The 12,405-nt window shown below is 42.7% G+C and overlaps 1 protein-coding gene across 2 annotated transcripts in view; it reads left to right on the top strand.

The window, feature by feature from the left end:
* Ercc6l (ERCC excision repair 6 like, spindle assembly checkpoint helicase) overlaps window positions 1-12,136 on the top strand; it is a 72,452-nt gene extending 60,316 nt beyond the window's left edge. For both annotated transcript variants that reach the window (XM_070040333.1, XM_070040332.1), the window contains exon 2: window positions 8,411-12,136. In XM_070040333.1, coding sequence (XP_069896434.1) covers window positions 8,511-12,077 — 3,567 coding nt within the window. In that variant the 5' untranslated portion in view covers window positions 8,411-8,510 and the 3' untranslated portion in view covers window positions 12,078-12,136. The remainder of the gene's footprint in view (window positions 1-8,410) is intronic.
* Window positions 12,137-12,405: the final 269 nt, after the last annotated feature.

Below are 12,405 nucleotides of genomic sequence, written 5' to 3'. Positions count from 1 at the left end.
AATTATATCCCAACTCATTCTTTGTTTCCTTTATCTGTTCATTCAGTTTACTTCTACCAAGTATCTGTTAGAATACCTGATCCTTAGAGCCATTTTGAAGGTTTACATCTATATAGACAAACCCTCAGTATACCATAATATATTTTTTCTGGTACTGGGACTTGAACTAAGGGCCTACACACTATCCCTGCATATGGTTATGGTGTTTTGTTTGTTTTGTTTTGTTTTGTTTTTTGGCTCAAAGCTGGCACTCTAACACTTGAGCAACAACTCCACTTTGGCTTTTTGGTAGTTAATTGGAGATACAAGTCTGTTCCTACCTGGGCTGGCTTTGAACAATGATCCTCAGATCTCAGCCTCCTGAGTAGCTAGGATTATAGGCATGAGCCACTGGAGCCTGGCTCAACAGATGGTTTTAAAAATTAAGCTACTTTATTTGATTTTCTTAATTTTTTTGTGCTGGTCCTGGAGTTTGAATTCAGGGCCTAGGTGCTGTCCCTGAGCTTTTTTTGCTCAGAGCTAGTGTTCTACTAGTTGAGCCACAACACCATTTCTAGTTTTTTGGAAGTTTATTGGAAATAAGAGTCTCATGGACTTTCCTGCCTGTGCTGGCTTTGAACTGCATTTCTCAGATCTCAGCCTCCCTGTGTAGCTAGGATTACAGGAATGAGCCCCCAGTCCCCAGCTGAATCTTCTTAGTTTTTTTAAAAATCAGTGTGGGGCTTGACCTCAGGGCCTGGGTGCTGTCTCTGAGCTCTTTTTTGTTGTTGTTGTTGGTTGTGGGGCTTGAACTCTGGGCCTGAGCTCTGTCCCTCAGCTCTTCAGCTCAAGGCTAGCACTATACCACTTGAGCTACAGTGCCACTTGCAGTTTTCTGGTGGTTTATTGAAGATAAGAGTTTCACGGACTTTCCTGCTCGGGTTGGCTTTGAACCGGATCTCAGCCTCCTAGTAGCTAGGATTACAGGCATGAGCAACCAATGCCTGGCTTCTTCTTAGTTTTTAATCTAATGTCTCTTCTTTTCCACCATCCTATCTAGGACACTGCATTGTATTTCATCATTATCTCTTGGCTATCCTTGCTTATGACAGTTTCTTAGACTTCCATTGTATTTTGATGACCTTGATTGTTATGAAGAGTTAGTCAGGTATTTTCAAGGATATCCCTCAATTGGAATTTTCCAGGTGTTCTTCTCAGGATTATACTGGAGATTTGAGTTTTGGGGAAAAACACATCACATGATAACAAGAGTAGGGTACTGTTATGGTTCAAATAGGAATTGTCCCCTTGAAAGATTTAGGCCCTCTTGGCCATGATGGATCAAAAGAATTCTTTCATTAACTTGTTTCTCAGCAACAATGCTAGCAAAGAAAAGTAGCTAGGCAGGTGTTCTACCACTTCAGCCATGCCCCACAACCCTTTTTACTTTTAGTTATTTTTTTGTGTTGGTCGTAGGTCTTGAACTCTGGGCCTGGGCGCTGACCCTGAGCTCTTAAACTCAAGACGAGTGCTCTACCACTTGAGCCACAGTGCCACTTCCACTTTTCAGATGGTTATTTGGAGATAAGAGTCTCATGGACGTTCCTGCCGGGCTGGCTTTGAACTGCGATCCTCAGATCTCAGCCTCCTAAGTAGCTAGGATTACAGGGTGAGCCACTGGTGCTCGGCCACTTTTAGTTATTTTCTTTTTTTTTTATTGTGAAAATACTGTACAGAGGGGTTACAATTACATGGGCAAGATAATGAGTACATTTCTTATCAAGCATTGTAGCCTCCTCCTTTGTTTCCCCTTCCCATCCCTTCCCATCCTGCCCCTGGCCCCCCACCCAATCTTCCCCGCTCCCCCCCCCAAAGTTGTAAAGTTCGTTTTCGACATAACGACTTGTACATCTCATTGTTGCAATGGGTCCACCTGTATCCCTATTTAAACGACTTGTTTTCCCCCTTCCCCTCCACAAATTATACGGACATCAAATACAGTGAAAGCTGGGTTATACTGTGGGGGAGGGACGTACAAAGCAACAAAGAAATAATCTTATAAATGTGTTAGAAACAATTGCATGAAAGAAAAAAAAACATTTGAATACATATCTTAGGGTTTTCTGCTTGACTCAGGCATATACTAGATATTGCAAATAAGGGAAACTATGGGACCTATGTTTCTTTGGGCCTGGCTTACTTCACTTAATATAATTTTTTCCAAGTCTTTCCATTTCCTAACAAATGGGGCAATGCCATTCTTTCTGATGGAGGCATAGAATTCCATTGTGTATATATACCACATTTTCTTGATCCATTCATCTACTGAAGGGCATCTGGGTTGGTTCCATATCTTAGCTATGGTAAATAATGCTGCAATAAACATAGTTGTGTTGTTAGCTTTAGTATGGTCTTGTTTGTGATCATTTGGGTAAATGCCCAAAAGTGGGATTGCTGGGTCATAGGGGAGCTCTATGTGGAGTCTTTTGAGGAACCTCCATACTGCTTTCCAAAGTGGTTGAACAAGTTTATACTCCCACCAATAATGCAGTAGGGTTCCCTTCTGTCCACATCCCCTCCAGCATCTGTTATTAGAGTTCTTTGTTAGGAAATGGAAAGACTTGGAAAAAATTATATTAAGTGAAGTAAGCCAGGCCCAAAGAAACATAGGTCCCCAATGGTTTCCCTTATTTGCAATAACTAGTATATGTCTGAGACAAGCAGAAACAGTCAGATAAGTGGATATTAGGCGAAATGAACTCCAAGATAAGGACTCAAATGTGTTTTCTTGTTATTGTTTCTAACATTTATAAGATGATTTCTTTGTTGCTTTTTATGTCCCTCCTCCACGGTATAACCTCTGCTTTCACTGTATTTGATGTTGGTATAATTTGTGGAGGGGAAGGGAAAAAACAAATTGTTTAAATAGGGATACAGGTGGACCCATTGCAACAATGAGATGTACAAGTCGTTATGTTGAAAAACGAGCTTTACAACTTTGGTGCAGGGGGGGGGGAGGAGGGGGGGGGGCCGGGAGAGGGGGATAGGAAGGGATGATAAGGGGAAACAAAGGAGGAGGCAACAATGCTTGATAAGTAATGTACTCATGACCTTGCTCATGTAATTGTAACCCCTCTGTATGATATTTTCACAATTTAAAAATAAAAAAAATTGGGAATCACTTTTTTCCAACCTTTGCCCTTCCCATGTTGAAGATGGGACAGAGGACCTCATGCATGCTGCACAAGCACTTTACAGAGCTACATCACCAGCCTGAGAATCACTGTTAAAGAATGAGGTTAGCTTGGTGGAGGGAGAGGAGCACATTCCAGGAAGACAGTGATAGTGTGAGCCTAGGCTTAAAGGACACTGAGAAACTTGAAACTATAGAAACTTAACAGGAGGCAGGCAGCAATAAGAATTTGGGGCAAAAGATGTCAGAAGTAGCTAGGGACATTTCTACCAACATTTTCAGCCCCAAGTCCTTCCTCTTGCCATTTATTTGCTCTCTAGTATTTTTTTTTCTAGCCCCTCAATGCTCATGAGACTTCTTCAGACTTCATTTAAGGACTCACGCCACCAAGAGACAGCTGCTGCTCACTGACTTCTGTGGGAGGGGACCAAATTCCAGCCTTTTACCCCTATTGTCGATGCCCCTTGTCAGCAGGAAGTAGCCAGAGAGAATCCGCGCCCTATTTCATGATTATTAAAAGGCTGGAATGTAAGGTAGCTCCTGGATGGCTAGCAGTCTCCACCCTCCTCGCAGCAAAGTCTCCACCCAGTACCTGCGTTACCTAGGCAACTGGGACACCTGGAAGAGGTCACATCTGAATTTGATGTATCCACACCTTTCTCCACCCATACCCTAGATAAGGCCTAGCCCAGGCCCAGACGCCCTCTCTAGCTCTTTCTCAGCTCTTTCCTTCTCTTCTCTTTCCCAGCTCTCTCTTTCCCACCTTTCCCAGAGGCTGTCTTTTCTAGCTCTTTTCCAGCTCTTTTCTCTCTCTTTCCCAGCTCTCCCAGCTCTCTTTCCCAGTCCTTTCCCCACCACATGGAGGACTGTATTTACCAGCAGACTTGGTTTTGGTTAGCAGCTTTATTGAATCTACATACTATATATTTTGCCCATTTATAGTGTACAAGTACAAATTCAGTGATTTGTGGTATATTCCAAATTGTGCATATTTCACCACAGTTAATTTTACATTACCTGAAAAGGAATTCCTTGCCATGTACATAACCCCTCCAGCCCTTGGTGACTACCAGTTTATCTTCTGTCTCCATGAATTTGCTTGTTTTAGAAATTTCATTTAGATAGACTCATACATAAAATATATGGTCTTTTATGACTGGCTTGTTTCTTTTGGCATAATGTTTTGTATTTTATTTAATTTTTTGTTGGTTATGGGGCTTGAACTCTGGTGGCGTAATGTTTTAAAGGTTCATCCAGTTGTAATGGGAATTAGGGTTTCATGATATTCCATTATATAGACATAGCACGTTTCTTATTACCTCATCAGCTGAAAGACATTTGCATTGTTTCCCAAGTACTGCTATGAATATTTCTGTACCAGAGTTACTGTGCACAAATTCTTTTATTTATCTGTGTATAATTTTGGGAAGAACTGCCAGACTTTACCAAAGAAGCTGTACTGTTTTACATTCCAACCAATTATTGAAAATTTTTCTATGCCCTTACCAACAATAATTTTCTCACCTTTTTGGTGGTACTAGGAATTGATGACATGCTGGGCAAGCACTCTACCACTGAGGTACATTCCTAACCCCATTTTTTTTCACTTTTTGATATAGTCTTCCTGGGTTGGCCATGGTGGCACAAGCTATTTGAGAATCAAGTTAGGATTTTGGTTGGAGGCCAGCCTGGGGAAAAAGTTAGCAATACTTCATCTCAACAAAAACTGGACATGGGGCTGGGAAAGTGGCTCAGTGGTAGAGCACTTGCCTTGCATGCATGAGGCCCTGGGTTCCATTCCTCAGCACCACATAAGCAAAAAGAAAAAAGCTGGAAGTGGCACTGTGGCTCAAGTGGTAGAGCACTAGTCTTGAGCTGAAGAGCTGAGGGACAGCACCCAGGCCCAGAGTTCAGGCCCCACAACCAGACCACCCCACAAAAAAACAAAACTGGATATCAGCTATGCAGGAGGTGTAAGTGGGATTGTGGTCCAGACTAGCCCAAGCAAAAAATACGTTGAGGGCTGGGACTGTGGCTTTGTGGTAGAGTGTTTGTGTAGCATGCATGAAGCCCTGGGTTATATTCCTCAGTACCACATAAACAGAAAAAGCTGGAAGTAGCACTGTGGCTCAAATGGTAGACTGCTAGCCTTGAGCAAAAGAAGCTCAGGGACAGTGCCTAGGCCCAGAGTTCAAGCCTCAGGACTGGCAAAAAAATATATGTTGAGATTCTACCCCCCAAATAACTCAGGTGTAGAGTATCTGCCTAGCAGGTAGGAGGCCCTGAATTCAATCCCCAGTACATGTTTGTGTCTATGTATGTGGGTACCCTAGTGGGTATGAGAGGCAGATATCGTGTGGTTTTGGTTTGCATTCATTCCCCTGATGACTTATGATATAGAATATCTTTTCATGTTCTTTTTTTTTTAATAACTTTTTTTTAAATAACTTTATTCTTTTTTTGGGGGGGGGTCCGGTCGTGGGGCCTGAACTCTGGACCTGGGCGCTGTCCCTCAGCTCTTCAGCTCAAGGCTAGCACTCTACCACTTGAGCCACAGTGCCACTTCTGGCTTTTTTCTTTTTGCTTATGTGGTGCTGAGGAATCGAACCCAGGGCCTCAGGCATGCAAGGCACGCGCTCTACCACTGAGCCACCTCTTTTCATGTTCTTATATTAGCCTTTTTAAATGTGGTAATTATTGCCAGGCACCAGTGGCTCACACCTGTAATCTCGGGAGGCTGAGATCTAAGGATCAGGTTCAAAGTCATCCCAGGTAGAAAAGTCCAAGAGAATCTTTTATCCAAATAACTAGCAAAAAAATAGAACTGGATTGGAGGTGTAGCACAAGTAGTAGAGTGTCAGTTGCAAGTAGAAAAAGCCAAATGAGAGCAAAAAGGCATGATTTCAAGCCCTGGCACTGGCACAAGAAATTGTAGTTAATATATATTGTAATGATCATTGGGATTCACCAATATTTTGATAATGTATATATCATGTAAGGGTCATGTTCACTCCTGATTCTTCTACCCTGTCCCCCACATTGTCCCTCTAGCCCCTTCCCAGTCAGTCCCTACTAGCCTTTTGTTCATATCATTTTTCTTCTTGATTGGTTTCTACGTATGAGAGAAACATGCACTACTTATCTTTCTGTTTCTGACTTTGTTGAATGTTAGAGGATTTCATGCTCCATTATTGGTGTGTGCATGTGTGCATGTGTGCTTGTGTGTGTGCCAGCCCTGAGGTTTGAACTCAGAGCCTAGGTGCTGTTCTTGAGCTTTTTTTTCCCTCAAGAGTAGAGCTCTACCACTTGACTCACAGCTCGACGTTGGGCTTTTTGATGGTTATTTGGAGACGAGTCTCACAGACTTTCTTTCCTGCCTGGGTTAACTTCGAACTGTGATCCTCAAATTGCAATCCGCCTCCAAAATTACAGCCATGAGCCAGTAACACCCAGCATTATATCTTAATGCATTCATCTGTGGATGGGCACTAGGCTGATTAACTTAGCTATTACAAGTAGTGCCTTGGTAATCAGGGGTGTGCCTATGGTAAACTGACTTTGTACATACCCAGAAATGATACTGCTAGATCATAGGATGTTCCTATTTTTTAATTTTTTTTTGCCATAACTGAGGTTTGATCTCTGGATTTTGCACTTGCCAGGCAAGAATTCTTCTCTCCAGCCATATCTTCAGTCCGTGTGTGTGTGTGTGTGTGTGTGTGTGTGTGTGTGTGTGTGTGTGTGTGTGTGTGTGTGTGTGTGTGTGTGTGTGTGTGTGTGTGTGTGTGTATGTGTGTGTGTGTGTGTGTGTGTGTGTGTAACTGAGGTTTGATCTCTGGATTCTTCTCTCCAGCCATATCTTCAGTCCTTTTGTGTGTGTGTGTGTGTGTGTGTGTGTGTGTGTGGTGTGTGTGTAACTGAGGTTTGATCTCTGGATTCTTCTCTCCAGCCATATCTTCAGTCGTGTGTGTGTGTGTGTGTGTGTGTGTGTGTGTGTGTGTGTGTGTGTGTGTGTGTGTGTGTGTTGGTTGTGGGGCTTGAACTCTGGGTCTGAGCGCTGTTCCTCTGCTCTTCAGCTCAAGGCTAGCGCTCTACCACTTAAGCCACAGCGCCACTTCCGGCTTTTTTCTTTTTGCTTATGTGGTGCTGAGGAATGGAACCCAGGGCCTCAGGCATGCAAGGCAAGAGCTCTACCACTGAGCCACCTTCCCAGCCCCTCTGTACTGCATTTTTTTTTTTTGTCGGTGGTGGGGCCTGAACTCTGGGCCTGGGCGCTATCTCTCAGCTCTTCAGCTCAAGGCTAGCGCTCTACCACTTGAGCCACAACACCGTTTCCGACTTTTTCTGCTTATGTGGTGCTGAGGAATTGAACCCAGGGCTTCATGCATGGAAAGGCAAGCACTCTACCACTGAGCTACCTTCCCAGCCCCTCTATACTGCATTTTAAAGGTTCCTTTTTCTTCACATTCTCACAAGTATTTGTTACTTTTCATTTTTTTTGGATGATTATACCTGGAGTGAGATGCAATCTCATTGTAGTTTTTATTTGCATTTCCCTAGTGACTAATGATATTGAACATATTTTCATATGTTTGTTGGCCATTTGTATAGTTTTATTTTTGATGTTGTTTTTCTTTTTTTTGGAGACCAGGTCTTGCTATGCTTACCCAGGCTGGCCTGGAAGCCTTATTATTTTCCCAAGTGTTAGGATTACAGATGTGGACCATCTTCTGTGCTAACCTTTCTCATCCTGAATTGAGGATGTTAAAAGCCCAATTATAGAGCCGGGCGCTGGTGGCTCACGCCTGTAATCCTAGCTACTCAGGAGGCTGAGATCTGAGGATCGTGGTTCAAAGCCAGCCCGGGCAGGAGAGACCGTGAGACTCCTATCTCCAATAAACCACCAGAAAACCGGAAGTGGCGCTGTAGCTCAAGTGGTAGAGCGCTCGCCTTGAGCTGAAGAGCTGAGGGACAGCGCCCAGGCCCAGAGTTCAAGCCCCACGACCGACCAAAAAGAAAAAGCCCAATTATAGTTTGGATTCAAAAATGCCCTAAAGCTTTACTAAATTGAATGTTGACCTGTTACCCTTCTTTCTAATTCTCTAATATTGTGTGTGTGATCTTTTTGAAAAAGTGTATGATGTTTTCTTTCTTTTTTTAACAATGCTGAGGATTATGCATGGTAGGCAAGTGCTCTACACTTGGCTTCATATAATTCTTTTTTAAATTTTTTTGTAGATATGTGAAAGAGGCCAAAGAAGCAGCTAAGAATGGAGATTTGGAAGAAGCGCTTAAACTTTTCAATTTGGCAAAGGACATTTTTCCCAATGAAAAAGTGATGAGTAGAATCCAAAAACTACAGGAGGCCTTGGAGGAGTTGGCAGAAGAAGAAAATGATGAATTTACAGATGTATGCAACTCTGGCCTGCTGCTTTACCGAGAACTATACAACCAGCTCTTTGAGTATCAGAAGGAAGGCGTTGCTTTCCTCTACAGCCTCTATAGGGATGGGAAAAAAGGGGGCATTTTGGCAGATGATATGGGATTAGGGAAAACTGTTCAAATCATTGCTTTCCTTTCTGGTATGTTTGATGCTTCTTTTGTGAAGCATGTGCTGTTGATCATGCCAACCAGTCTCATCAACACATGGATCAAAGAGTTTGCCAGGTGGACTCCAGGAATGAGAGTGAAGACTTTTCACGGCCCTAGCAAGGATGAACGTACCAGAAACCTCAGGCGGATTCAACAAAGGAATGGCATCGTTATCACGACATACCAAATGTTAATCAATAACTGGCAGCACCTTGCAAGCTTTAATGGTGGAGAGTTTGTGTGGGACTATGTGATCCTTGATGAAGCTCATAAAATAAAAAGCTCATCTACCAAGACAGCAATCTGTGCTCGTATTGTCCCTGCAAGGAATCGCCTTCTCCTTACAGGAACTCCAATCCAGAATAATTTGCAAGAACTATGGTCTCTGTTTGACTTTGCTTGCCAAGGGTCCTTGTTAGGAACATTAAAAACTTTTAAAATAGAGTATGAAAATCCTATTGTGCGTGCAAGAGAGAAGGATGCTACCCCAGGGGAAAAAGCCTTGGGATTTAAGATCTCTGAAAACTTAATGGCAATCATAAAACCCTATTTTCTCAGGAGAACTAAAGAAGAAGTACAGAAGAAAAAGCCAAGTGGCCCAGAGGTGAGACCCAATGAAAACACTCCAGTTGTCGATCCCATTTGTGAAATGCCTTCCCTTTCCAGGAAAAATGATTTAATCATTTGGATACGTCTGGTACCTCTACAAGAAGAAATTTATAGGAAATTCACATCTCTAGATCATATCAAGGAGTTATTAATGGAGACTCGCTCACCTTTGGCTGAACTAGGTGTCTTAAAGAAGTTGTGTGATCATCCTCGGCTGCTGTCTGCACGGGTTTGTGGTTTGCTGAATCTGGGGAATATCAGACTCTCTGCTCAAGATGTAAATGAAGAAGATCCCTCAGAAGTGCACAACATTGATCACATAACTGATGAAACACTGATGAATGAATCTGGAAAAATGATATTCTTGATGGACCTGCTAAACAGACTTCGAGATGAGGGGCATCAGACTCTGGTGTTTTCCCAATCGAGACAAATTCTAAACATCATTGAACGCCTTTTAAAGAGTAAGTACTTTAAGGTGTTACGAATTGATGGCACAGTTACTCATCTCTGGGAACGAGAAAAACGAATTCAGTTATTCCAGCAAAATAAAGAGTACTCTGTTTTCCTGCTTACCACTCTCGTAGGTGGTGTTGGCCTGACATTAACCGCAGCCACTAGAGTGGTCATTTTTGACCCTAGCTGGAACCCTGCAACTGATGCTCAAGCTGTAGATAGAGTATACCGAATTGGACAGAAAGAAAACGTAGTGATTTATAGGCTAATCACTTGTGGGACTGTAGAAGAAAAAATATATAGACGACAGGTTTTCAAGGACTCATTAATCAGGCAGACAACTGGTGATAAGAAGAATCCATTCCGCTATTTTACCAAACAAGAATTAAGAGAGCTCTTTACAATTGAGGATCTTCAAAACTCTGCAACCCAGCTGCAGCTTCAGTCTTTGCATGCTGCTCAGAGGAGATCTGATGAGAAACTAGACGAACACATTGCCTACCTGCACTCTCTGGGCATTGCTGGAATCTCAGACCATGACTTGATGTACACACGTGATCTATCTGTTAAAGAAGAGCTTGATGTGATAGAAGAATCTCAGTATATTCAACAGAGAGTTCAGAAAGCTCAATTCCTTGTTGAATTTGAGTCTCAAAATACCATGGGAAAACAAAGAACTGAAAATGAGGAAGCCTGGCAGAGAGCATCTATATTAGCTTCTCAAACAAAGAAGAGAGGCCCTGGATTGAACAAACCACAGCATCAGCCTTCACCTTTTAGAACTACTCATTATACTCAGGAAGATGACATTAGTTCTCAGATGGCAAACATAAGCCTTGATGATCAGTCCCAAGAGAGTGAGCCACAAGATCTTTCCAATGTTGCAGTGAACGTTACCATGATGCAAGATGGCAGTCACCCATATGAAAATAAATTTGATGCTGACTCTGCATCTACTTTACCCACGGGGGTTGGAAGTGCAGAAAGAAAGTGGACTGAATCTTCACTTGGAACAGCAGAAGTCTGTGCCATTGAAGATGAGGCTGTGCAGAAGGAGGCTTTACAAGAGAGGCCCAGGCAAGCAGCACTGCAAGAGAGCCCCCTGGGAAGTTTACTTAGTCAATCAGTCAGAGCAGAAGCCGAGCCTGGGCCAATTCTAGATCTACAGGATAGTGAGGTTTTACATAGCTGCAGTTCGTGGCCCATTAATCCCATGACAAAGGAAAATAAAAGTCAAGAATCAAATACATCCGTTATTAAAATATCTGATGACAGCTTGTCAGCATCTCATAGCACACTGCAGGTTGCTCAAGTAAATGGGGCCAACACAAAAGAAAAATCTTTATCATCTTCACCACAATATGCATGTGATTTCAATCTCTTCCTGGAAGACTCTGCAGACAATAGACAAAATCTCTCCAGTCAGTCTTTGGAGCATGTTGGGAAAGAAGAGGGCCCATGTGGTTCTGCAGTTAATTCCAGAGCAGAGTCAGTGCATCATTCCAGTTTAAGTTCTGGGAAAGATGAAGCAGAAGAAGTAGTTATTAATGTTAAAACCAGAAGCAAAGCTAGAAGGATCATTTCAGATGATGAAGATGAAGATGATGATGATCCCTTTAAAAGTACTTCAAGCACAAGTCCATTCAGCACATCTCCCTTTGAATTTACATCTGTGAAACAATTTGATGCTTCAACTCCCAAACATGATACCAGTCAACCTGGAAGGCTCTTTTCACCTAAAATGCCTGACAGTGGAAATAAATCCACAACCTCTAGAAGATCTTTGGCTTCTAGGAGGTCTCTGATTAATGTGGTTTTAGACCATGTAGAGGATATGGAAGAGGAACTTGGCAACCACCATGAAGCAGAGGATGCTGCTGATGATCCCCAAGGAGAAACTAGCAGTGATGAGTGCACAGAAGAGGACCTTCCTAGTGAAACACTGCCTTCCAAAGACAAGTCCAGCGAGCTAAAGATGTCTGAGCCTAGTTCTCCTGTTCTGCAGACCTCTTCTGGTGCTACTCCTGAGCCTCTGTCTGGTGAACCTTTAGTTGCTTCACCCCAGGAGAAGTCAGTGGAGGCTACTGATGACTATGAGACTCTTGTGGCTCGTGGAAAAGAACTGAAAGAATGCGGAAAAATACAGGAGGCTCTAAACTGCTTTGTTAAGGCGCTTGACATAAAAAGTGCAGATCCTGAAGTCATGCTTATGACTTTAAGTTTGTATAAGCAACTTAGCAACACTTGAGAAATTTATAACTTGTTCACTTCATTTTAAGATGAAACTGAATATAAAGTGTTTTGTTTTCTTTTCTTTCCACAATTAAATTCATTGAGTGCTTGAAGCATTCATGCTTAAAGCAAGAAAGTTCAAAAAGCAACTTCACTTCTATCCTGTGGTTCCTCTCCCCCAGTTATATTCTGGTTTCTTTTTTTTTTTTTTGGTCCGGTCGTGGGGCCTGAACTCTGGGCCTGAGCACTGTCCCTCAGCTCTTCAGCTCAAGGCTAGCACTCTAACCACTTGAGCCACAGCGCCACTTCCAGCTTTTTTCTTATGTGGTGCTGAGGAATCGAAC

This window comes from Dipodomys merriami, unplaced genomic scaffold, assembly GCF_024711535.1.
Source record: "Dipodomys merriami isolate MVZ:Mamm:240054 unplaced genomic scaffold, mDipMer1.0.p SCAF_3, whole genome shotgun sequence".
In the NCBI taxonomy this organism is placed as follows: Eukaryota; Metazoa; Chordata; class Mammalia; order Rodentia; family Heteromyidae; genus Dipodomys; species Dipodomys merriami.
Note: the sequence above shows the minus strand (reverse complement) of the source record. Positions and strands in the feature narration are given on the sequence as shown.